This window comes from Lissotriton helveticus, chromosome 7 (assembly GCF_964261635.1).
Source record: "Lissotriton helveticus chromosome 7, aLisHel1.1, whole genome shotgun sequence".
Lineage (NCBI taxonomy): Eukaryota > Metazoa > Chordata > Amphibia > Caudata > Salamandridae > Lissotriton > Lissotriton helveticus.
In genome coordinates, this window is record NC_136068.1 from 531,765,899 (window position 1) to 531,793,339 (window position 27,441).

General features: G+C 46.5%; 1 protein-coding gene across 4 annotated transcripts in view; it reads right to left on the reverse strand.

The window, feature by feature from the left end:
* The window catches only part of LOC144768719 (up-regulator of cell proliferation-like), a 583,220-nt gene that overhangs the window by 473,467 nt on the left and 82,312 nt on the right, over positions 1 to 27,441 (reverse strand). For all 4 annotated transcript variants that reach the window (XM_078652593.1, XM_078652591.1, XM_078652592.1 and 1 more), the window contains exon 3: positions 15,197 to 15,259. In XM_078652593.1, the coding sequence (XP_078508719.1) occupies positions 15,197 to 15,259 (63 nt within the window). The remainder of the gene's footprint in view (positions 1 to 15,196; positions 15,260 to 27,441) is intronic.

The window sequence follows — 27,441 nt, forward strand, 5'->3', positions numbered from 1 at the left end:
GATTCTTCCACCTAATCACCATCCTGAGTGCCCTACAGTTGTGACCAGACGCCTGAGCTGAAAGTGGAAGTTCCCCGGATCCCAGTAAACTAAATTTGAACGTCCTACGCTGTTGGCTGCCCAAGATATCTGCGGTCCGAAACGCCGGCGCGAGGGGTGCGCGGAGCGGCAGAGCTCTGGTGCGGCGGAGGACCACCAAGCGAGCCCGGGGATCAAGAGGCCTCGGTGGGGAGTAGCGGCTGGTGAACGGAGCCTTACGGGGGGTTATACCGGCCATATTAAACAAAGAGGGATGTGCTAGAAGCTGGAGTACCCCTCTTTGTGCCAAAACATGCAGCTGCAGCGGTATTGAAATCCTGGGACTGAAAGTAAAGGGAACCACGCATGTGTGCGAACGGAGTGGCCATCTGTGGCATAGTAGTGTGAAGAACTTTGAGCTTGGTCACTGTTGGTGCCACTGGATTGCAATATGCGCAGATAGCCAGCAACGCTGGGGTCACGCGACGTGCAGTAGAGCCTGGAAGCCGCCATTTTGTGCCCACGCGCTCGAGGAGAAATTTCGGCCGAAGTGCCTGGGCCCCACACTTGCAGACGCTTACACGTGGAACGGCTAGGACTGGCTGCGATCTTCCTGGCAGTTGGGGAGTCTCGGACTTGGGGTCCCTGAAATTACCTGCTGCTTGATGATCCCACATTAAAACGGTGAGAGAGTGCTGCACTGCGGGAGAGGTGACTGGTGCGGCCTTTGAAAGAGTCGAGTGGCCTGCCCTTCTATCACTTGCAGGGGTTTCCCCTTTTGTATTACCGGAGGCTGGGGTGCAGGACATAGGTGGGCATTGACGGAGCGGAAGGTGTCCCTCTTGGACCCTAGAGACGGAGATTGTGCAAGGGCCCTTATCACTGTGTATACCCTGGCAAGGCGGTCCCAGCCCGGCAGTCTGCCCACCGAGACAGCCATGGGGCACGGCGAGCCTAAGCAGGCTAAACTCTCCTGCGACTCCCGTAGGGGTCAGTGCTCCGGCTCGACGGAGGGTACAGACACAGGACCACCAGAGCAGCAGGAAGATGAATGGAAGGCAATCTTGCTAGGTATGAAGCAGAGTCTAACGTCCATAGAAGCCAAGATTGACACTATGAATGCTAGACTGGACTCGGTGGTTTCTAGACTGGAGAAACAGGACCACAGGATTAAAGAGGTTGAATCCAGAGTATCGGATCTGGAGGATGGAGCCGCCTCGACGAGTGCGCACGTGCTTCAGATGGACAAAATATTAAAAGTGATTGCTGAAAAAAGTGAGGACATAGAAGCGCGCTCTCGACGGAATGACGTGCGAGTCATAGGCCTGGCGGAGACCACCAACACCAGCAGGATGGAGATCTTCATGGAAAACTTGGTGATTGAACTGTTTGGCAGGGAAGCTTTCTCTGTACACCTAACGGTGGAGCGCGCTCATCGATCACTAGCCAAAAGACCTCCGCCAGACGCACCGCCGAGCCCTGTCATCGTCCGATTTCTAAACTATCGGGATCGCGACACCATACTACGGCTGGCACCGGAAAAGAAACAAGTCTGCTATGAGAACACGACTATCGTTTTACCTGGATTTTACTCAAGCGGTTCAAGAGGCGAGGCACATATACATTGCTGTGAAAAAGAAACTGCTAGCGCAAGATATACAATATGCGATGCTCTACCCGGCAAAACTTCGGATCACGCACCTGGGGAAGCAGCACTTTTTCACCACACCGCAGCAAGCTGAGGACTACTTGAGAAGGCATCCAAAGCGGCTTCCCAGGAGACAGACTGCAGCAGGCGCTCAAGATCACTGTCGCCCACCTCGAACCAGGACTGAACTCTGGGCTACAGGCCGTCAATGGCGACTGGACAGGTTGAGATGGTGACATAAAGCTCATGGCGAACTGGTAATGTATCCTTCATTATTTTGATTTGAGTATATTCACTTTGGACTTACTCCCGGGCACTCGCTTCCGTCCCACTGATGCGCCCTGCTCTGTTGAGTGGAGACGCGGGTGGGTGAAATAGGGAAGGTGAGAAGGCACGTTGTGTGCCGCTAGTGTTCTCCGTATGTGGGCATACCCCCTAACTTCTCTCCACTGAGAGGAGGACTGTAGTGAGTTTGTGTTTTCTTCTTGCAATGGGGAGGGTGGGTGACATACTCGGCGGGTTGGGGGAGCTGGAGTGGGGGAGGGAGGGGTGGCGGGGGGGAGTTGGGGGAAGTTTCTTGATGCAGGACTGAATACTGGACTGGGCTGGCACATGTTGGATATACGCAAAAGCTGGGACAATGGGTGATCAGGCATCGGATGGGAGAAGTCTTAATATACTATCATGGAATGTGCGGGGTTTGAGTGATCCCAGAAACAGGAGGCAAGGGCTGAGTTACTTGGATAGATATCGGATTGCTGTGGCTCTGCTGCAGGAAACCCACCTGAACCCGTCAAGTAGTCCTCGGTTTGCGGGTCGATGGGCTGTGCACCGATGCTTTGCCTCATACTCTAGTTACTCTAGAGGGGTGGCCATATTGGTTAGGAGAGGGACACCTTTTGTAAGAGGGGGAGAGGAATCAGATGTTAATGGTCGATACTGTTTATTGTGGGGCAGGATACATGCACATGATAATACACACACGCTCCTGGAAGTGTGGAGCAACATCCAACTGATAGCTCCCACTTATGTAGTGTGGGGAAGGGATTTCAACACGGTTCTGAATCCTGGGTCTGACAGGTCGGGACCTGAGCGTATGCATTATGCCAACTCGCAAAGGACACTACATTACATTACCTCCACCAATAGGCTCTTAGATGCATGGCGTTACAAACACCCTTCATTGTGGGAGGGGACACATATTTCAACTGTACACGGGTCCTGGGCGAGGCTTGATTACGTATTTGTTACTGTGGGTATGGCACACTGGGTGGAAGGGGCTACCCATCTGGCCCGTACATACTCAGACCACTCGCCTGTCCGAATAAAGTTACACCCCCCGATTGACCACTCCCCTTACTTGCACTGGAGACTGAATCCCCAGCATCTCCGGGATCAGGCATTCAGGGCTGAACAGGAGATACAGGACTTTTTTGATCGTAATGTGCACTCTGTTTCCAGCCTGACCACGGTGTGGGAGGCCGTTAAGGTCACGATGCGGGCTTGGTGTATCTCGAAGGGGGGGGGGCCTGAAAGACCTCTGTGGTCAATTACACGGACTATGGCGAGGGCGACCGTCCGGGGAAAGCCTTGGCGGCAGCGGTGAGATCCCCCTAGATTCACTAATTACCAAATGCACAGGGACTTACAGGAACAAATGCAGGTATTCGTCAAATTTTAGAAGACACTTTATTCCTCACACAGGGCGACACCTTTAGATTTGCAGACATATCTTGACGATACGGCCCTGGCATGGCTAGGAGACACCCAGCGAAAATTCCTAGACCTCCACCTGGAGTTAGATGAGATTACTGATGCTATTATGGCCATGAAGTCGGGTAGAGCCCCGGGCACCGATGGGCTGCTTGAGGAATTTTATAAGACCTTCATTACGACCTTAGCTCCCATCCTTAAGGCTGTGTATTATGAGGCCCTTGAGAAATGGATGTTGCCTGCCACAATGCGGGAAGCACAGATAATGACGCTACTGAAACCAGGGAAATGCCCCACCTCTTGCGATTCCTATAGGCCGCTATCACTACTCAACTGTGATACAAAATTTTTAGCCAAAGTCCTTGCCTTAACCTACTGATGGAAAAGCTTGTCCTATCCGACGAGGCGGGCTTTGTCCCCAACAGATCCACGGCCCATAACCTTAGAACTCTGTTATCTGTCATACAGGATATAGATCCCAACAGTGCTGCAGTAACGGTCTTTCTGGACGCTACCAAAGCATTTGATTCCCTTGAATGGGATTATCTGCTAGGTACACTCGAGCGTATGGGGATGCCGTACTCTTTCCTTAATTGGATCCAGCTGTTGTACTCCAACCCGTGGGCCTCAGTCCTTCTGAACGGGACCAGGTCTGACAACTTGCCCATTTCTAGAGGCACGAGGCAGGGATGCCCTTTATCTCCTGTCCTCTTTGCTCTAACGATCGAACCGCTGGCGGCAAAGCTGAGGCAACACCACAAGCACAGGGCGTTAATATATCCAGCCAGGCAATTGTTAATATCTCTATATGCGGACAACATAACGTTGTATGTCCACAAGCCTCAGGAAAACCTGAACCCTGTGCTGCAGGAAATTAAACGGTTTGGAGCCATCTCCGAGGTCCAGATAAATAGGACCAAATCAGCTATATTCCCGTTGACTGACAAGACGGCACAGTATCCATTGGACTTCCCACTGGTGGGAGGTGGACGACTTTAAGTATCTGGGTATACACGTTTCCAGAAACAAAGACGAACTTATGCGCACCAACTATGGAAAGGCAATGGATAGAATAACCGACAACTTAACTCAGTGGCTGAAACTGCCCCTCTCAATGGCGGGACGTATATCCATCATCAAGATGGAGTAGTTTCTGGCCTGTAACTCCAGTTCTGTAGTAGGGGTATCTCTGTTATAGTCATAATCTAGTGAATAGTTCCGCTCATGTGCGTGGACCCCGGCAATCAAAAATAATCTCTTAAATTGTCAGAAAATTGCAGAACTGCAAAGACACTTTAGAGAGAATTTAAAGACAAATAATGCAGCCTATATCCACAGGCTACACTGTCCAGTACTTCAACTAGAAATTCCACCAAAAAAACACAAATAGCACAGCCTGCCCAGTTTCATCCATAGAGAAACTTGCCTCTACCAGAAAAAGCCTCTGGAATGATAGAGAGGAAGGCATGGACAGACAAGCCCCATATGCTGCCATTATGTGGCTTAAATAGGATACTGTGCCTTTAAGAGAACTTTCCAGAACTTCTCCCAGTATCCCAGAATGCACAGCAGGTCCCTCTTACTTTCAGTTCTTTTTGAAGGCGTAACACGCCAGACCTGTAGCATTCCTTACATGAATATCTCTCTCTCCACCGGGGAGGCGGGCGGGCGCTTATGACTATAACAGAGATACCCCTACTACAGAACTGGAGTTACAGGACAGAAACTACTCCTTCTGTAGTAGGGGATCTCTGTGTATAGTCATAATCTAGTGAATAGAATGGCAAGCCCATTCCCACACCAAAGCGGCGGTGGAGAAAAGAGAAACAACACCACTACTGTGCGAACAGATTTAGCAGCGAAGCCTGCCCAACCTGAGCGTCTGCCCTGGCATCAGTGTCCAGACAGTAATGCTTAGCAAAGGTATGGACCGACTTCCAAGTGGCCGCCTTGCAGATTTCTGCAATTGGAACATTACGGAGCAAAGCAGTCGTGGCAGCTTTCGCCTTGGTGGAATGAGCCTAAGGTTTACCCCCTAAGGTCTTATTAGCTTTTTGGTAACACAGCTGTATGCAGGACACAATCCACCTAGAGATAGACTGCTTAGAGGTCGCAAGACCCGTCCTGACCGATCCATAATTGATAAACAATTGGTCTGACCTACGAATATCTTTGGTTTTATCCAGATAAAATTTCAACACCCTCCTAACATCCAGGGAATGTAAAGACCTTTCCGCTGGAGATGAAGGATTCTGAAAAAACGTAGGCAAAGTTATGGTCTGGTTGACATGAAAATCAGAAATAATCTTGGGAAGAAATTTAGGTTGAGAAAAAACGTAGGCAAAGTTATGGTCTGGTTGACATGAAAATCAGAAATAACCTTGGGAAGAAATTTAGGGTGAGTACGCATAACAACCTTAGCAGCATGAAATACAGTATAAGGTTCTTGGCAACACAACGCCTGAATTTCACTCACCCTGCGGGCCGATGTAACGGCCACGAGGAACGCCGCCTTCCAGGACAGGTGCTGCAACGAAGCCTTATGAATAGGTTCAAAAGGCTCCTTCATCAATCTGGACAGCACCACATTCAATTCCCAAGAAGGCGAGGGAAGCCGGACAGGAGGGAACACTTTCTTCAAGCCTTCCAAAAAATCTTTGATCACAGGGATCTGAAAGATGGAAGTCTGTGAAGGGCATTTCCTGTAGGCAGTCAATGCAGCCAGATGAACCTTAATGGAATGGACATTAAGGCCAGACTGCGCCAGATGTACAAGATATGGAAGGATGACATCTTCCTTACATGTCGTCGGGTCACAGTTCTTGGACTTGCACCAGATGCAAAACCTCTTCCACGTGTAAGCATAAGAAGTCCTAGTGGAAGGTCGCTTAGCCTCCTTCAGTATGTCCATGCAATCTTCTGGGAGATTAAGATGGCCATATTGCACTCTCTCAGGAGCCATGCCGCCAAACTCAAAGACGAGAGGTTGGGATGCAACATCTGCCCCCCGAACTTCGTGAGAAGGTCCGGCCTGCACGGCAGCCGCATGTGAGGAAGGAGAGACCGGTGAAGCAGGTCCGTGAACCACCACTGTCTGGGCCATTCCGGGGCAATCAGTATCATCCGCGCCCTGGACTGGGACAGCTTGATGAGAACCGTCGGAATCAGGGGAATGGGTGGAAAAGCATACAGAAAGCTGTTCGACCAGTTGATCCATAACGCATTCCCCAGCGTCCCCGGCTGGTAGTACCTGGAGGCGAAGTCTCGGCATTTGCTGTTTTCGGCGGTGGCGAACAGATCTACGTCTGGAGTCCACCACCTTGCGAAGACTTCTCCTAGTACTTCGTCGTTTATGACCCATTTGTGGTTTTCCTGAATCAGTCTGCTCAGTGCGTCTGCCTGAACATTTTGCACACCTGGTAGATGGGTGGCCGTTATCAGTCATCTGACCAGAAGCCAGTGCCAGATCATCTGCGCCTCCTGTGACAGGGTGCGCGATCTCGAGCCCCCCTGCTTGTTGAGGTAATACATCGTGGTCGTATTGTCCGTTTGCACAAGCAGAGAGTTGGTCTGGAAGGACGGAAGAAAGGCCTTCAGCGCCAAGTGAACAGCTCTGAGTTGCAGGAAAGTGATGTGATACGTGGACTCCGTCTGGGACCACGTCCCTTGAATCTGTAAGTCTCCGGAGTGCGCCCCCAAGCCGTGGAGAGATGCATCCGTCACGATAGTCTGCGTGGGAATGTCCTTGTGGAAGGGAACCCCTCTCAGGAGATTATCCGCCGAACACCACCACCTCAGAGACTGAAGAGCACGCAGAGACAGTCGTATCTTGTCGTCCCAAGATCCTCTCCTCTGATCCCACTGATCCTCCAAGCACTCCTGCAATGGTCTCATGTGCAGCCGTGCGTGAGGCGTGAGGAAGATACAAGAGGCCATCGATCCCAGTAGAGAAGACACCGTCCTCACTGTTGTAGATGGAGTGGTCATAAGAGCCTGAGCCTTCCGAAGGAGTGATAATCGTCGCTCCTCCGAAGGAGACACGCTTGCTGACAGCATATTGATGGTGGCTCCCAAGTACTGTATGCACTGGACCGGAGTCGGGACAGACTTGGACATGTTGATGTGCAACCCCAGCTTGTTCAAGAGAACGCACGTCTTCTGGAAGTGCGCTTGAGCTTCCGAGAAGGAGGAGGCCTTGATCAACCAATCGTCCAGGTAAGGGTAGACAAACACCTTGTTCTTCCTTAGGTGTGCGGCTACCACTGCCATGCACTTCGAGAATGTCCTGGGCGCAGACTTCAGCCCGAATGGCAGTACTGTGTACTGATAATGATTGGCGCCGACTTGGAATCGCAGGAACTTCCTGTGTTTGTGTGCAATGGGCACATGGAAGTATGCATCCTGTAGGTCTATGGCACACAGCCAGTCTCCCCGTTGCAGCTCAGGATAAATCTGATGCAACGACAGCATGCAAAACTTTTCTCTGCGAATCCACTTGTTTGCTTGCCGCAAATCCAGAATGGGCCTGAACTCGTTCTTGTCCTTTTTGCGAACCAGGAAGATCCGGGAGTACAGACCTCTTCCTCTTTGAGACAGAGGTACGTCTTCTATCGCCCTTTTCCTTAACAGGATATCGGACTCCGCCTGGAGCTCGCGCAGCTGAAACTGCGAGCTGACCGGAGGGATTAATGGAGGCGGGCTGGTGAACCGACGACTGTATCCATTGCAAACAATATTCAGCACCCACTTGTCCTGAATAATTTTTCTCCACCCTGCCAGAAAAAATTGAACGCTTCCCCCCACCGGAGTGGGTAACGGATGTAGGGGAAGTAAGCGCTCAGGGCCTAGACCCGGCCGGGCCTTTAGTCGCTGTTGCCGACTGTTGGCCGCCTCTGCCTCTCTGGCGCTTCTGGAACGGTCTTCGGAACTGTTGCTGTTGTTGCTGCTGCTGCTGTCCCAAAGACTGGCCAAGCCCTCTGACCTGTCCACCGAACCGTCTCTGGAACGGGCGGTACGACTTCTTGTTATCCTTGGGTTTTTCCAGACCCACAGCCGTGAGCGTTTCGGCCTCCGTCATCATGCGGGCCATTTCGTCATCCGCATGTTTTCCAAATAGGGTTTCGCCAGAGAATGGTAGATTGGCAACCCTTTGTTATGCGTCAGGTTTTAGTGACGTGAGGCGGAGCCAGGCGTGTCTTCGCTGGTTAATCCCATGGCAGAAACCATGCGCCGCCAGCAGGGAAGTCAGCTGCAGCACTGATGACCTGATTCGCCACCAACATCCCCTCATTCAACACCTCTTGGAAATCTTCTCTCTTATCACGCGGCAGATGTTCTACAAACTGCTGGAGGGATTCCCAGAGGGCTCGGTCATACCGCCCCAACAAGGCCGTGGCATTCGCAGCTTTCATGGAAGCCGCCGACGTCCCACAAACCTTTCTCCCAGACGAATCCAGCCACCTAGATTCCTTATCTGGTGGAACTGTGGATGACGGAGTGGTGGCGTGCTGTTTACGAGCCGCCGTCACTATCACAGAGTCTGGAGGGGGTTCCACCCTTGGAAAAGCCGGATCCGAGTCGGGAGCCCGATATTTTTTCTGCAGTCTCGAGGGGGCCGCCTTAGTCACCGCTGGGGTGAGGAAAAGGTCCATCGCCGGCTCCACCAGGCCCGGTACCAGTGGTAGTAATGGCCGAGACAGATGTTTCTGGTGAAGCGTCTCGAAGATCACCGATGTCTTGGGCGTGGGCACCGTCAACGAGATGCCCAATTTTGCTGCACCTCTTAAAAGGACATCATAAAAGGACACCAGATCGTCAACCGGTGACACCCTTGTCTCCGACAAAGTCGGAGAATAGTCCCTGGTCCCCGAGGACCTCGTCTGGGAACGAGACCTGCGCCTCCTGTGGCGTCGTCTCGACCGCGTGGACGACCTGTTGTGCGATCGTTCCCTCCTCCTGGAGCGAGAGCGCGATCTCCCAGTACGTGGACGCTCCGCAGGCCTCTGTGGAGGCGTCTTCCTTGGCCTATCCTGGGGTAGTGGTTTTGGAGTCCCCTTAGGCGGTGTAGGGAGCGGAAGCAGTGACACCGACCTTGGTGGAGGAACAGGAGGTATCTCCGACCGAGAAGCAGGCCCACGTGGCGGAGGCGGTGGTGGTGGTTGCCCCGCGGGAGGAAGTGGTGGAAGAGGAGGATTGATGGGAGGATCCTCTCTAGGTAAAGGAGGCGGGGGCGTCTTAGGCTGAGGTGGTGTATAAACCACCGAGTACACCGAGTCCGGTGACTTCTTCGGGGGAGGTGATTGCGAATCAGCCCCTCCAGTAGGTGATCGCCGTCTCCGGCGTCCTCCACCAGACCCAGCGTGACTTCTGGCGCCAGAAATTCTTCTGCGCCGCTTAGGAGAGTTGGAAAGTCTCAGAGACGCCGATCTTTTTCTTTTCGACGTCGAGCGTCGCTTTTCCGGCGTCGAACGTCGCCTCCGCGACTCCGGCGTCGAACGCCGCCTCCGCGAAGTCGAGCGCTTCTTCCTCAACGCCGAACGCCACTTCCGCGACGTCGAATGTGCAGTCCTCGACGATGAGCGTCGACTCCTTCTCGGCGCCGACCGCTTGTCCGAGGTCCTCGACGTCGAGGATCCCCTAGACGCTGACCGTCCGGCTGTGTCGCTTTGACGGCGAGCGCCGATGCCTGTCGGTCCTTCTTCGACGTCGATGGCTCGACGCTGACGACGACGACGCCGTCGACTATGACCTCGACGGCGGCCTACCCAGGCCTTTCGACGTCGAACTTCCACGCTGTCTCGACCCGGAGCCTCGGGGAGATGGGGAACACACCGTCGTCATCCCTCTCGACGTCGTCGTCGATGCAATCGACAGAGACCGGGACCGTTTGCTGGGCTTCCTGCCTCTGGGGAGCCCCCCAGAGGCCTCAGCAGAGGCAGAGGGAGCCTTCCCAGATTGCCCAGACCCACCTGCAGCCTGCAGCCGTCTCTCCTCTAGGCCTTGAAGCCTAATCTTCAGCCTGTCCCTCAGGGTCCTTGATGAAAAGGTCTGACAGATGTCACATTCTTCAGGGACATGTGCTTCAGGGAGACAGAGTATGCAGACGTCGTGTGGATCAGTCTTGGCCTTCTTCCTTCCACATGCTGGGCACTTGTCGAAGAGAGCAGGCATTTTAGAGCTCTAAAAAGCCTGAACAAATACAAATACACAGGAGTGAAGGGAAAAACCAAGTACACAAACTGAAAACACTTTTAAAGCCATAAGTGCACAAAATTCCAATAAACCCTTGAAAAAGGGAGAGCTCAATGCACCAGGGTCCTGTTAGCAGGAGCCGGAAAAAAGAACTGAAATTAAGAGGGACATGCTGTGCATTCTGGGATACTGGGAGAAGTTCTGAAAAGTTCTCTTAAAGGCACAGTATCCTATTTAAGCCACATAATGGCAGCCTATGGGGCTTGTCTGTCCATGCCTTCCTCTCTATCATTCCAGAAGCTTTTTCTGGTAGAGGCAAGTTTCTCTATGGAGGAAACTGGGCAGGCTGTGCTATTTGTGTGTTTTTTTGGTGGAATTTCTAGTTGAAGTACTGGACAGTGTAGCCTGTGGATATAGGCTGCATTATTTGTCTTTAAATTCTCTCTTAAGTGTCTTTGCAGTTCTGCAATTTTCTGGCAACTTAAGAGATTATTTTTGATTGCCGGGGTCCACGCACATGAGCGGGACTATTCACTAGATTATGACTATACACAGAGATCCCCTACTACAGAAGATAATTTTACCCAAATTTCTTTGTTTATTCATCAATATCCTTTATCACCCGGGAGGCTTTTTCTTTCGTACCCTTAGGTCCCAATTACTCCGACTCATCTGGGGCAGGAAACAGGCCCGGCTGAACTTGGCGACCCTCATGCTTCCGTATCGACAGGGTGGATTTGACGTTCCCAACTTCGAACAATATTACTTTTGTGCGCAGTCACACTTTGCAGTCTACTGGCTGCACCCGCCTCCATACATGGCGCACTTAGCGGTGGAAGATGGGTACATGGCCCCCACCCCCCATGAAGGGTATTTATTCACAGTAGTTGCGGAAAGAGGCAGAGACTCCACCACGGTGGATTGTACTGTGGCGGCATGGAGGTGGATAGCACGACAGATGGGGACAGCTTTAATGTACTCCCCCAGACAGCCACTATTGCACAGTCCTACTGTGCGGGTAACATGTGAGGGGCTGGGGGTTAGACTGCTGCGCAAATTGCAGTGTACTACCTGGGGAGCACTATATCTAGGAGGCCAATTCCGCACGCCGGAGCAACTCTTTGGGGATCATAACCCTACCAGAATGGATAGGTTTTTGTATACCAGATTACGACAGAACATTAAAGCAGTTACACCAGATTTCCCCAGAGAACCGGACATATTTACACCACTACATATGTTATTACAAGTGGAAGCACCCACACACGTTATCTCGCTGCTATATAAGCAAGTTAGGGACGTCCCACTGGCAACCCCTGTACGGGCGAGGACAGAATGGGACAAGGACTTAGGGGTTACGCTGACTGACGATCAGTGGGAACGAAGCTGTATGCAAACGGATGCGATTACTGGCAGCAGTCGCTTGCGGCTAATCCATTACAAGTTCTTGCATCGCCTGTACCATACGCCAGTTCAGCTTCACCGCTTTCAATTGAGGGAACATGACAGATGTAATCGATGTGGCAGAGAGGGGGCTGACTTCATGCACTTGGCGTGGCTGTGCCCTAAGGTGGAGGAATACTGGGCGGAGGTCTTTGACGGTATGTCTGAGATGCCGAGTGTGAGGATTGAGTCGCAGCCTCTGGTGGGCCTCCTGGGGCTAATATGCCATGTACAGACGGTGCATAAGACGTATCTCGCAATGGGACTCCTGATCACTAAACAGCAGGTAGCCTGCCGATGGGAACGAGGCAGGGTACCGAAATTCAAAGATTGGCTCACAGATATATGTCCACTTGGCAAGAACACTTGCATAGCTATGCAGAGCAGCTACCATTAAAATCACACCCTAAGGACATTTGGGGGCCCTTAGTGTCATATTTGCTCGCTCATGATACAAGCCAGGATGATACTCAAGGAGGGGGGGGGGGGGAGGGGATTAATAGTGGAAGCTCCTTCATCTGGGGAGAACGACTGAACACTTCCAGAAAGGAGTTACTAAGTTGGCAAGGGGAGAAACTGATCAGGGGACGGTGAGATGGCAACTCCCCCTCGTTTTGCTCTTTACAGGGGATCCGACACGCACATTACTCCTATACCATGATGAATAGCTCTGATAAGGTGCCAATGGTATTGAAATGCAATTTATGCTTACATGATACTTAGGAATTAGCAAGGTTTATGTCCAGCACTGTTCACTGCATCTGGGGGGGGATTGGGGGGGGGGGTTGGGAGGGGGGTATTGTTTGTATATGGTATACAACCTTTACAACGCAACTTTTACAACGACCTACCATTACCACGCATTTTTTACAACGCAGGATCCATTACAACGCATACCATTACAACGCATGTATTTACAACGCAGGTACCTTTACAACGCATACCATTACAACGTAAGTATTGGTAAGTATATCATTTTATTAAAAATATTATAAGTTTGGGTTTTTGGGTAAAGGGGTATTTTTAGGGTTCAGGGTCAGTTTTCAGTTTTTGGGTAAAGGGGTATTTTTAGGGTTTAGGGTCAGTTTTCAGTTTTTGGGTAAAGGGGTATTTTTAGGGTTCAGGGTCAGTTTTCAGTTTTTGGGTAAAGGGGTATTTTTAGGGTTCAGGGTCAGTTTTCAGTTTTTGGGTAAAGGGGTATTTTTAGGGTTCAGGGTCAGTTTTCAGTTTTTGGGTAAAGGGGTATTTTTAGGGTTCAGGGTCAGTTTTCAGTTTTTGGGTAAAGGGGTATTTTTAGGGTTCAGGGTCAGTTTTCAGTTTTTGGGTAAAGGGGTATTTTTAGGGTTCAGGGTTAGTTTTGGGTTTTTGGGGTACAGGGGTATTTTTAGGGTTTAGGGTTAGTTTGGGGTTTTTGGGTAAAGGGGTATTTTTAGGGTTCAGGGTCAGTTTGGGGTTTTTGGGTAAAGGGGTATTTTTAGGGCTCAGGGTCAGTTTTGGGTTTTTGGGTAAAGGGGTACAGGGTAAAAAGTAAATATAATTAAATTTAAATTACATTAAATTAAATTGATTACATTAAATTAAATTACATTAATTAAATTAAATTAAATTAAATTAATTAAATTAAATTACATTATATTAATTTTAATTACATTACATTTTAAAAAATATTATATACTTACCAATACTTACGTTGTAACGGTATGCGTTGTAAAGGTACCTGCGTTGTAAATACATGCGTTGTAATGGTATGCGTTGTAATGGATCCTGCGTTGTAAAAAATGCGTGGTAATGGTAGGCGTGGTAAAAGTATGCGTTGTAACGTCATACATCCTTTGTATATATGTATTTGATAGACCTGTTTTTTTGTCATTATATGCTGGAATTGCTCATGATATGCCTCTGCAGGGGCAGATTTGCAAACTAGGTACCACACCCTTTTTTCTTCAATAAAGGTTTTGAAAACTTAAAAAAAAAATTACTTTAGCCATTGATATGCTTGCCCATTAATACCCACATTCGTGAGACGGTTCAGCAGTGTGTTATGGCTGGCCGTATAGAATGCCGCTGACAGATCTAATAAAATCAGGGCACTCGGCTGTTTACTGTCGGCCCTAACTCTGAGCTCGTCCAAGACAGACACCATCACTAGCTCTGTGCTATGATGAGCTCTAAAGCCCGCCTGTCTAGCATGGAGCAGTTGATGATCCTCCAGATACCTCGAGAGTATCTTTAGTACGTGCTGTTCCAAGATCTTAGCTAGAAAGGGGAGCTGAGAGTTGGGCCTATAGTTCTTTAAGGTCAGCGTGTCTGCACCAGACTTTTTCAGCAGGGGGGTGACCCTGACTTCTTTCAGATTTGTTGGTAGATAACCCAAATCCAGAGAATTATTGAGTAGTCCCAAGACCTGCTTCTCCAACCCTGGCAGGGCCATTTGAAAAATCCTTGGAGGGCAAGGGTCTGCTCGAGAGCCGGATTTGGTATGATTTGCTAATGATACCAAAGTGGCTGAGTCAAGATTAGGGAATTTGGACAGCTGACTACTAAGGCAGGGAGGCGGGTTAGTCTGGTCGAGGGAACTAGGATCAGTGGGGGTTCTAGCAATTTCCGAGATGATGTCCGTGACTTTCTGAAGGAAAAACTCCTGAAAAGCATCACAATCTAGGGATGCGATTGTGGATTTCTTCTCAACTTTTTGACTCAGTTCCTTCAGAATGGCAAAAGTCTCTTTTTGTTTATTATCTGCCAAGACAACCCTTCCCTCATAATATTTTGCTTTCCTAGCTAAAATAGGTCATTTGTAAGTAGCAAAAAGGGCTTTGTAGGCATTTAGCTCGACTGACTCACAGCTTTGTCGCCATTGCCTCTCAGCTTGATGGACGAGTGGTTTATGTTCCCTTAGAGGTTCATTGAACCATGGGGCCCCCTGAGATATGTGTAGATATTTAACAGTGAACACTCACTCCCGTTATTTATTGGCCAGAAAAAAGAAATTATTTGACTTTACCCCAACTGAAGGAATAAGCAAGGGGCAGCAAGGAGAAAAGGAGGGTTATTGGGGGGGGGGGGGGGGGGATAAAGAGAAATGAATATGTGAAATAAAAAAAACAATATATAGACTTGCAGCCAAATTTTGGCAAAATGGGTGGGAAAAGATGTCGTTATGAACATTAAACCATAAATTACCTTCAACTTCTTCTGTCTTTATTTCCATTTGGGTCTCGTCTACATTCCCATCAGCTTCTGATCCTTTAAAAGGTACAAGAGAAACTTGTTAATATTAACAGATGAGTAGCCAAAATTGTATGATCGTCTGCAACTTTCTTTATTTGCTGCTGCTTTATATTTTCAAACATTTTGGAGTCTTTAGAAAAAAAGGAACAGTAGCATGCAGTCCAATTGTAATTGAAAAAAACATCAAGAGGAGACAAATGAGAAGGAGATAATGCAGAGAGAAGAATAGGAGAACAGGATTGTAGCAAGAAAGATGAGGGATTAAAAAGAGTAAAAGGAAAAACAGTTGGGGATAGGAGAAGGGCGGAAAAGGAGGGAGAGGGTTTCCAAGTACATTGTCGGTGCAATGACTGTCACCCACATATCAATAGAAATAATGTAGTACTCCAAGAAATTCTTGTAAAATGGCCACCTCAAATTCTCCAGTTATTGCAGTGCAGCAGAAGCAGTCCAGTGGAGTCCAAAGGTGTTTCAAAGAATGGCACTATGTGCAGTGCAGGAAGGTCGGGATATTAGACACGGCTACTGCTTTTGGTTGGTTAGGTGGCCTGCTTTTTAAATATCTTTTCTCTGGTTGGTTAATCATAGGCTTATTATGAGAGGCTCATGAGTCCTAAAATAGTGACTTGTTCCAGTGGTACCACCCATCAGTCCAGTGTGGCATAGGATTTAAAGTGTCAGTTAAAGCAGAGCACCTTAGTGTTAGACAGGATTAACTAGAGTAGCACTAACTAGAATCTTGCCCTGGGAGGAGCATCACTGATGTAAGGAGAAATTAATGTGACAACAACTAGCTGTAAAATACTAAGGCTCTTTCAAAATGTCAACAGAAGGTAGCCATTTTGGATTTGAAAAACTGTGCAGAAAAAATAATCACAACGTTTCTGAATTGCCTCTTTCATAAAGATAGCAATATGGTATTCTAGATCACCTATCTATTACAGCTTATAACATGAATGATTACCTCCTCTTTAGATTCACCTATATAGGACTTGGGGGAAGGAGGCATAATGGTTATATGTCAAAATACTGAATACATCTTGATTGACCTGCAATGGTATCAGCTTCAAGATACCTGCATATAGAGTGTTGTTCAAGGTAAGCATAGAAAGGGGAATATAGATTTACTATTCTAACTCATCTATATATTGCCAATATTGTGTAAATTGATATCCTGTAGTGAAAATTGTTGCAATTTCACATTTAAGTTGATACTGTGGTACCACAGGGTCCTAATACTTACAGTCTTCTCAGACCTTATTAATTACCTCAAACTGAAAAGACCTTTTAGAGGCGTAGTCGGACTATCTTAGGTGGCATGTATGAAAAAGTGTATATAGTTATGTTAGAATATTTCATTCAAATCCAGCCTGATTGTATGCTAACATGGTTACTGTTTCAGCATGTAAAATGTTGATATTTACGGTGCTAGTGAAGGCTCTAGAGAGCAGGCTATTTGATTTGAATGCAGCAAATAAGCTTGCACTAGTTCGCCATGTTTCTCTCAGACTTCACATTTTGTTTTCTTAAATGCATGCTAACAAGGCAGAGAAAGGGAAGTTGTCACTCCTTGAAGCAAGCACTGTACATAAACACAGTGACTGAAGTGCAGCAACAAGGAAAGAATACCTTGCAGGGTTCAGTCTGGAAGAAAGAAGGAAACAGCTGGATTACCTTTCTGTATACACTTTTTGTATTTCAAACAATAAGTATTCTTTGCTGTTTTTTGTAGCAAAGAAAATGCTCGTCATGAGCTGACCCCTCCTCGCTCCATAGTACCATACCAAAAAGATATACGAGGTGCCAGGTGTCGGAGTGGGGTAAGACACTTGGGCTGGCTGCTGTCAAAAAGGCTAAATACACAGTGCAGACTTCAGACATGATGGCATAATAACGCAGGCAGGGAGGCTTTACATGGCTTGGTGCATTGTTACATTCTGTTAGACCAGTGGTTCCCAACCTGTGGTTCGGGGACCCCTGGAGGTCTGCGACTACGAAGGAAATTAAATAATATTAATAGATTAATAAAGTGTATACAAATAAAAAAGCTAAATGCAGAACTGAAAATTTTTAAACGGACTGTAAATGTGAACTAAGTTGAAATTGGAGGCTAAAAACGTAATTACCATCCTCGGATTGATTCGAAGGAGTAGTGCAAATGTATCACGCAGAATATAGTAAGGACGATGAGTGGCCTCAACTTTAATTTAGAAAAGCTTGAACTTTTCTGTTAAAATCAATTTAGATTTTTCTTATTTATATGCGTTTGTAAATTATATAAAATGTGTCCTCATTTGTTTACTTGTTTGATAAATGTTTTTTCTGCATTTTTTAGGTATTATTTGCAGTTCAAATCATCGACAATGCTTTGTCAGTTGGCAGCACCTGCGCAACCACATCCCACATGACGTGGGAATAGAGGTCCAAAATGCAGGTGGTGTTCCCAGTCTGCAGAGTCAGGCTGGTGGAAGAAAACATCCTCTTTCCAAGGTGGTCAACCATCTTGGAATCTCTGTCAGTGGTGCGGTAGTGAACGCGCCAGGATTTACATGGTACATTGAGGCTTGGACCATCAACTTCTCAGGGGTAGGGTGCTGCATGAAGAAATTTGGTTCCAGTCGGCGCTGAAGCCAGAAGATTCCCCTCCAGCTCCGGTCTGATTAATGGGTGGGGATGAGGATGAGGATGGCGGTGGGATGGCGGTGGGTGCCGGGAGTGTTGGCCTCAGGATCAGCGTCAGGAAAGGAAGGTCAAGGCAGTATAACCGGTGCAAATACGGATCCATCTATGGATCAATGGGGCCCAACTGGCACCGGAGCCGCCGACGTGGTTCCAGTAGGGGCCCCTCCCGAACCTGCAGGTCCCAAAGGCGTGCCAGAGGGAAAGGACGGCATGAAGAGGAGGTGCATGACCTCATTGGGTGGGATGTTGCCCCAGCTCCCTGAAAATAGGGGAGGTGCAAAGCTGACACAAGCGCTGGTTCAACCACGGAGCCAGGCCTCGAGGGGCGACACTCCCTCATCTCGTTGTCCAATGGATGAGGTGAAGTCAAAGCACGATTCAAGTTCTTTTTCTTTTGGTGGGACTTAAGACTTACCTGAATGGTCTGACGACTCGAAGTGCAACGACAACTTCGGGCTCCGCAACCGCTCCGGGACCTTCCTCTTGAACGAGACCTTGATCGCTGAGGCATCGCACATCAAACCGCCATAAGCTTGAGGGATGGCTCCATCAAGGTTTGTGGGTCCATGACAAGGAAGTTGGGGCAGGCCTTTGGTTAGTGATCCTGCTCGAGGCACTAGAGGCATACAAGGTGTGGGTCCGTTCCTGACATCTATTGGTGACAGCCGCCGCAGGGCTTGAGGCCGGCCTTCTTGGATGACATCACTACCACACAGGTAAACCTAAAAAAAAACTGTGACAAAACGTTGAAAAAACCTAGTCAAAAAATGACTATGGGTTAGCTCTACCTAGATCTGCGCTGCTTGATGTAGAAAGAAAAGAACGGACCGCAGCACTCCTGGGTAGCGCCTATATAGGCACCACAAATGTCACTTCTATTGTGGATGACGCCAACAACACCATGCGGAGCTGAACGACGCCACCTACCAATGCACAGGGTTAATGCTCATGAGAAATGTCTGGATCCAGTTTGATACCTGGGGAAAATTTTACGATGAGGAACCTGCGGCTAGAAGTCTCTATTAGATAGAATTTTTCACTGCTGTTATGCCATCTTTCCCACTAACTCTGGGTTGTCTGTATGCACCTAATAAGTGCTAACTTCAGAATGTGACCAGATACAGAGATATTGTTTACATTCAAATGAATTGCAATTTTAAATCTTCTTTAATGGTAAAGTAGTGTTTTAAGTTACTATTCTGAAAATACCACGTTTAGAAATTTGACACTTTTCTGCCTTAACAAAATGTACCTTTCTTTCTTGCAAACTTCTTCCACGGCAAGATCAGCAAAATCAACAGAAACTTCATTTTTTTTTTTTTATTTCAAAATATTTTTATTGAAAATAAATGTTACATATCCATAGAAAAAACATTCTTAATACTTGTACTGGTCTTGCAAGATTGCGGCCTGGCGGGGCCTGAGAGAGGAAAAGGAAGAGTGGAAGAAAAGAGAGGAGGGGGGGGGGGGGTTATCGTTCCAAGTATGCGTCGAGAGCTTCCCACATGTTCTCCTTGGCCGTATGATTTGCCGCCTTTTGCTTGGCGGTGATATTATCTGCCCCCCGGAGGAAGGTTACCCAGTTGAACCAGCGCTTGAAAGTGGCTTTGCTGGTGTCCTTCCAGTTACCCAAAATCGTTTTCACTGCAGCCGTTAGAAGTACATCGACCAGGTCTCGTACTTCTTTGGACTGACCCCAGCCCAAGACCACCGACTTATTCAAGGAACACAACGACTCCGCTACCACCACAGACATCCTACTAAACAAATAGAGTCAACTCGCCCCACAGGACACCGCCTCCTTCATGAACTCTGTCCACTAGGGGGCCCCAACTGACCAATGCCCTTGATACAACTTCAATCTAGGTGAAGCCAGAATTAGCCACGTACTCACCACCTTGTTCAACACCTCAACTGGCACGGCCACCTTCCCAGAGGACTGATAACATGCAGAAACCAATGCCCTACTAAAGAAACCATCCGCAGAACCCAGCACATTCAACAAATACAGACCAATCTCCCTACTCTTCTTCCGGGCCAAAGTATTAGAAAAAGCTGTCACCCAACAACTCTCCTCATATCAGGAATGGAACCTCCTACCGGACTCCTCACATTTCCAGATTGTGCAGCAATCATAGCACTGGAGACAGCCCTAATCTCGGTTACCAACAACATCCAAGCACCACTCGACAGAGGACAGAGTACAGCTCTGATCCTCAGCAGGATTCCATACGGTCTCCCGCAACACACACATTACAAGGCTGCACAACATAGGCATCCAAGGAGCAACTCTCAGATGGATCGGCTCTTTCATCACCGGAAGAATGCAAAAGGTCCCCCCCCCTTTACCTTCAAATCCAAGGAAATCATCTGTGAAGTACCCCAAGGATCCTCGCTCAGCCCCACCCTCTTCAACACTTATATGACCCCTCTAGCCAGATTCTCCAAAACCCAGACTCAACATCATGTCTTACGCCGGCGTCACACAACTCGTCCTCCCTCTCTGAAGACACCATCAACACTAAGACCAACTTCTACAAGAGCATTCCAGACATCGCCAAATGGATGAAGGACAACTGCCTGAAGCTCAACATGGACAAGACAGAGGTACTGATTATCAGAATCAAAAGCTCCCCGAGGAACATTACCTGGTGGCCCTCAGAACTTGGACATATTCCTACCCCCACTTGGCATGCTAGGAACATAGGCATCATTCTGGACAAAAAGCTATGGTCAACTCCATTTCCTACTCCTGCTTTTTCATCCTTCACATGCTTCGTAAGATATTCAAACAGCTACCCCAAAACTCAAGACGCACCATCAGCGAGGACCTCATCTCCAGCTGACTGGACTACGGTAACTCTCTATATGCAGGGATCACAGCTCACCTCCTCTGAAGACTACAGACAGCACAGAACGGCGCAGTCGGATTTGTCCTGGATCTCCCGAGATGAACCCACATCACCCCCACCTAGGGACCTACACTAATTCCCTGTACAGATAAAATGCCACTTCAAGCTCCTGACCTGGCCCTACACAACTGCGGACCTGCCGACTTGAACCACCGCCTGAACTTCCACGAGACACCTCAGCTCCACGTCCCTTTATCTAACCCTCAACCCCCACATCCAGTGTAGCAAACACAGAGGTTGCTCCTTCTCCTACCTAGCACCAAAGACATGGAATGAGCTACCCTTTCATCTGTGGCCCTCCCAATCTCTTCCAGAGTTCCGAAAGCCCTTAAAGACCTGGCTAATCGACGGGACCCTGCCAGAGCCTGGATACCCTCATGGGTGACAAGAAGCGCTCTACAAATCTACTGATTTATTGATTGGTCTGTCCACTGCAATCAATGAGTGAGCGAGTGACTACTCTTGCAATTGTTAACCTGGCCTGCACGTCTAAATATGACATATCATTGTAATTCTTAATAGACTCTAATTTCCTGAATACATGCTCTCCTTATTACACTATATCTGATTAAGGTTAGTAATATTAACATTTTAAACAGCTGGACTTTCCAATTTAGGACTTTCACAATGAAATGTGTATCATACCTAGCAACTATCTCAATACTGGTATGGTTCACATCCGTTTCTCTATTTCTCAAACTTATAATCACTTGTTTCGCCCACCTTCTTTAGTCACCTCACACACAATTTTCCAGCCCATTCCCAACCCTCATAAAATTCAGGTGCGGCTTAGAGTTATTAATGATTTAAATCAAATTGGACTTTAATACATGTAAGACACCGAGCCATGATTCGTCCAATAAAGGTTCAACTCCATTTAGTTCCTTTCAGGTTCTTTTGTTTTCTCACTTTGTTTTTTTTTTTTTTACTTTTGGCTGAGGCACAATTATTTGTTTTTGTATTTTACAAAATACATGGATCAGAGTTACTTTAATGGCAGATGCTCCAATATGTACGTCAAAGAACACCATTCAAGCGCTCAACAAAGTTTCAATCAAACATTTTTTCATTAGAACAATTCACACACCTTGACTTCTGGCCGGCAACATGATGAGAAACCACTGTACATGCAATCCCAAAGGCCCTAATATTTAATAACTTTGAAAACCCAAAAAGAATCTACTACGGAAAATGTATCATGGGCAGGATAGTAATATCTACTCTACAGGACGTATCCTTCTCCGCATATCCTCTAGACAAAAATCTTCGACAGTGTTGTATTATAATTTCTATCTTCGGATTTACAACTGTCTGATCTATTTAGGATTTAACACCCACATTAAAACCACTATCAACAATAAGACTATCCTGCTCCTGATCTGGAATTGACTGTGGTATACTACAGAAAGATCTTTTACAACCAAAATACAGGCAAAATATCAACTACCAAAATATAGTGACAGTAAGTATATATAGGTAAGATATAGATAGGTTTATGATACTTAACTCCACATACACACAGCTTGACTAAATCTCTTCAAAGTACCTGAAAAGACTATTTTGGTAGGATCCATGTGTCTCATTAGATAGAACATTCAAGGAAAAGTTTGTACTGGATCTATCCATACGAGTGCTTATATCCATGTTAAAATCTCCCATATAAATACGTTTGCAAGAGTGTTTTGGATAGCAAATCTTCAAAAAAGATGCCAAAGACATTTTAGGCCCTCCCCCAAAAACTGCTCACCCTTAAACACTGATACTAATCACACAGCTTGCCATCTTCAGCATGGGGAAAATTCCTTCCCAACAACATCAACACACATGAATGTTACTTTAATTGAAATGCCCTTGGTCTCAACCTATACGCTTCTGTCTTAAAGATGTGCATATCTTGAATACACTTACCATTAGTTGCGAAGTCCTTAAGGACATTTTAGTATAAGCACACTTTTATCCCTGAATGGAAACCCCTGGTGTTGGGGGACAGAATTCTACTTAGAGAATTGGTATCTAGAACACCAGGGAACCAGGCCAACCAAAGCCCATGAATCACTGGCAGTGGCACTTTCATTTTAACTTGCCACCCTCCTCAATGATTTGAAATAAAAACTATAATTGGTGCTTCAAAGCAAATAAGAATGTAGTTAAAAAAAACAGACACATAGGTACAGTTAAACAAGTGATAACCTGTACCCTTCTCGCCCCCTCCCCCATTTGTTACCATTCCTTTTGAATCCACCTGACTGAAACAACTAAACCTAGAAGAAGAAGTGATGACTCTTGACAAGCGAAAACAGTGAGGCTTGAGTCAGAGGTACAGAAGATTACAGACTTTAAAGTGAGAAACCAGGGGTGTGATACTTTATCCAATCCTGCTTTCACCCATCATCACCTGCCTTCTCTCCTTCTTAAGTCCCTTTGTCTGTTGTCCACAAATTTATACAACTAGCTAGGATGATGGCATGGGAGTCACACTTGAATTTCAAGTTTGTGGTGACCACTGTTTACTCCAAATAGATTCAGTAAGAATCATTGTATCATAAATAAAAGGCCCAAAGTGTAGGGCCACTTGCATTTGACATTGTGTTTCCTCAAACACTGAATGAATAGATACAAGTGGTCCCTCCTAGAGGTATTGAGAGGGAGATATCCTTGTAGACATTTATCTTTTAGCCTCAGAAAATGTCTGGAGATCCACTCTTGCTAACTAGAATATCCGCTCTAACCTGTAAATTGATACTTGTATAGCGCACTACTCACCCGCAAGGGTCTCAAGGCGCTTGTACGAATACCGCTGTGGAACCCATCCTGGCTTTCCCTGTGAGGTGTCCACTCCTGGGCACCCCCAAGGTGGAGGCCAGGCATCCTTAGCGTTGTGGGGGCCGTTGTGGAGATTAAGCAAGCTATTGCCCAGAGTTGCAGAGTGGGACTCCATGATTGGAATAGGTACCGAGGCGAGAATTATCAGGTCCGTGGAATTTTTTAGCTCAAGACCCGCCGAGGTGGGGAATTGAACCCTGGTCCCGGGCTAGACCTCTGCATCAGGGTCTGCTGCTCTAACCATTGAGCCACACTTCTCCACCTGTTAGAACTGAAATGTCATAATAACTTACAATGTACAAATGATGGCAGTGGTTTCAAAGAAAACAGTCAGCACCTCTGTTTAGTTTGCAAATGAATATCACAATACGTACTCTAGCGTGCTCAATGTCAACACTGTGCCATCCACAGTGTTACCCAGTACATAGAGAAAAGATTCCTCCATGCACATCAATTATAGAAATTCGAACAACAGAGCACAGCACAACAAAAAGTTCCAATTATCAACAGTCAGTAATGTATTTAATTTCAAAATGAGCAGTAAATATAACAATCAGTATAGCAAGATCTTGATCATAGGTGGTTCAGTGTTCAGAAATGTTGACATGTAGTTGTAGCAAATAAACAGCAGACATGTGTTTCGTCGATAAACGACTTTCTCAAGGCTGTTGGCAAAACAGTATGACAAGTTCTTTGATTTCAAAACAAAAGGGAATTCTTACTACATTATCCCAATGTTCAACACTTAATTGCTTACAGGGCGGAAAAGTGCAGAGCGGAAAGAGTGCCAAAAATATAAAAAATAGAGACAGAAAAGTGTGATAAAATCTCCGTGAAATAGAATATTAATAATAAGTGTTTGGCAAATGAGCCAACACAGCATAATCAACCGTAGCCCATCGTGATATGTGATTTTTAGAGATAAGTAGAAGAAGTGATTCACAGACAAGTCAGGCACCCTAGTGAGTTCTTCCATCCAGAGACAAACTCATGTATGTTAGAAGAGGAGAGGGAAAAGAATTAGAGAGAAAACAAAAAGGAAATTGTATTCTGCGTATACCTTAAGTCAGTATCTGTATGCAGAAGAGGCAATGAAAGCACCCTTATCTTCTCCAATACGAAGTTTCAAAGGAGTGCAGCAAAATCTATACCGAATCCGTGAATCGTAATAAACTTAAATAGTCACTAGGAAAAGGCAGATGTGAGCTGATCAGCAGTTCAGCTTCTAAGCGCCCCTTTTAAAAACGAGCTATTGTGGTGCTAGAATATCTTGCAACACAAAGTAGAAAGGACCCTCTAGTGTCTACGCCACTTCCCTGCAGTGTTCCTACCAGTCCACCAATTCATTCAATGGGGTATGCTGACCTCGATAGAATCTCAGTACTTAACAGCGATCAATAACAATTAGAAATGAAAAGAGTAAGAACCAGAGTGCCAAGAACTAGAATGCAGTTTCCCAAAACCCCAATTAAATTCTTAAAAAAAGGTAATAAGCGTGGGTAGTGCTGCAAATATTAACATAGTCGAAAGGTAGAGCCCGATAAGACCTCCAAAGAGTCAATGTATACAACACGAACGGTATTCTTCTTACCTAGCTATGTCAGGCGAGCTAGAAAAACGTGTTATGGTAAATGGGTATAAGCCAATGTATAGAGCTTCTGAAAGAGTATCGGTCTTCAGTTGAAGTCTATGAAGTAACGGAAATGGGCCGTAAGAAACGCACCTCTGCAAAGTATGTACGGACCCCTATGGGTCTATCTCAACCCAAAAACTCAAAACTTACCCCAAGAGCGTAGATTCCTGCTCCCAACATAAAAGGTTAATACAACCGTCATCAAAGAAATGCCGTATAAGTAACAGGACGCGTCTCCCAAGCGTCAAAGGCGTGACGACGCAAATGGATTTAATGCATCAGTAGTACGAGCGCATTGGCCATTTTTGAGGTTCCATTGTATTTTAATGAACTACAAATTAGCGTAATACGATATGCTATTTCTCCTAGGGATAATAATTTCACTGTGTCCAGTTCTTCAGCTATCCTGATGGAGCCCACCCTACACATGCTTTAAAAAGTGATTGCGTGAGTGGATTTTCAGAGCAATCTGGACAAACACCTTTCATTTGTACACCCTTAAGATTGTCTACCTCCATACTCTAGATAAGGAATTTAATTTAAAGATTATTTCTTCAAAGCTGATTTTCTAAGTCATCTCATTTATTTTGGACCACTGCATGAAACTCATTAAGTTAACAATGCCATCTGTAGTTTGATGCACACTATCGAGCTTGAACAGCACCTTCCCTGGTGTCAACCTTGTGGCCAAGAGACATCAATTCATCTTCCAGTTCCTCTGTTGCCTTACCTAGATCATACATGACCGACTGCTTTTCTGATGTAATATTGTTTTCAAGGTCACGGTTCCAGGATAGTCGCAGATACAGGAGTCTTTGCAGCTAGTTCACTCACAAGGGAGACGCTCACAGTCCAGAATCATCTCCAGATCTCACGAGTCATCATCAGGATCACTCCACTCGCTCTGCCAGCAGCCCTCTCATATGTGATCCTTGGGAGTGGCAAAAGACAGAGGCAAGGCTGGTTCCCAGTGCCAAAGCTTGAAAGCAAACTGTCAATTCGGCGGTAGACGGTCGGGAATTACTGAACAACCTTTTGATAAGCTTTATGCAAATTATGCAATGGTTTATCAAATGTGTTTTCTGCAACAATACACCAGCTTTCCTTTCTTAAAAGAATTTATAATGTAGGTGAATTTAACCAATTCACATTTTGAAATTATCATAACCATCTTTTCTCCTTAAAATCAAATGCTCTATTTTCTCAACACATAAGCTTGATCAAGTGCCCCACTGAAATACAAGCAAAGTAAGTCATCAATCAGAGTAAGCATCAAAATACAGGACTATTGGACACCACAGTGTAAAAACAAACATGCCAAAGCATCATATGCAGACGTATAGAACTGCAATGCACACAACACGTTTTGATAAATATGTTGTTGCTGCTGTAGTAAGTCAAACAATAGCAGCATAGCGAACATAGATTTCCAGTATTGTACACAATAAATAAAATTCCCTGCCCGCACACCTTCAACATCAACTCCACAATACCTTAAAAATACATCATACACCTGCATTCATATTTTGTAAGTCTGACAATGTTTACTAGTTAACCTTTAACAATATATTTTCTCATTAATAACTGAGTTCACTAATAGAAACGTCTATTCATGATCCTCAAATGCCATTTAAATACTGCCCTATTTCAGTCCTCAACCTCCATAAAAAGTATGGAAAAGCATGTTACAAAATGTGAAAACATCTTTCCTTTACAGGAATCAAGTTGGTACTTGTGTTAGATCACTCAAGAACTAGACTGGATTTGATTTTGGTTAAGGTAACCGGCTTAGTCCTTTTGGACATCTTGGCATTCGTTTGCACAGAGGACCACTAGATACGGTTGATGAGGCTACAGAATATAGAAACTGAAGGAGTAGGTCACCAATGGATAGCCTCCTTTCTGACAGCACAGTTGCAAGCTGTTTAAATGCATTCCTTCAATGGCACTCCCAAAACTCTAAAAAGTCTCAAGGGCTCCCTTTCCGCTCCGGTACCTTATGCCATGTAAGTCATCATTAGTTCACTCACAAGACTTTACCTTTAAACCTCTGCTAATCCCAAAAACTCTATAATGATTTTAGAAAAACACTGCCAGCGATACAATTCCATTTATAGAGTTCTTACTTGACGTTGGTAACTGAATGG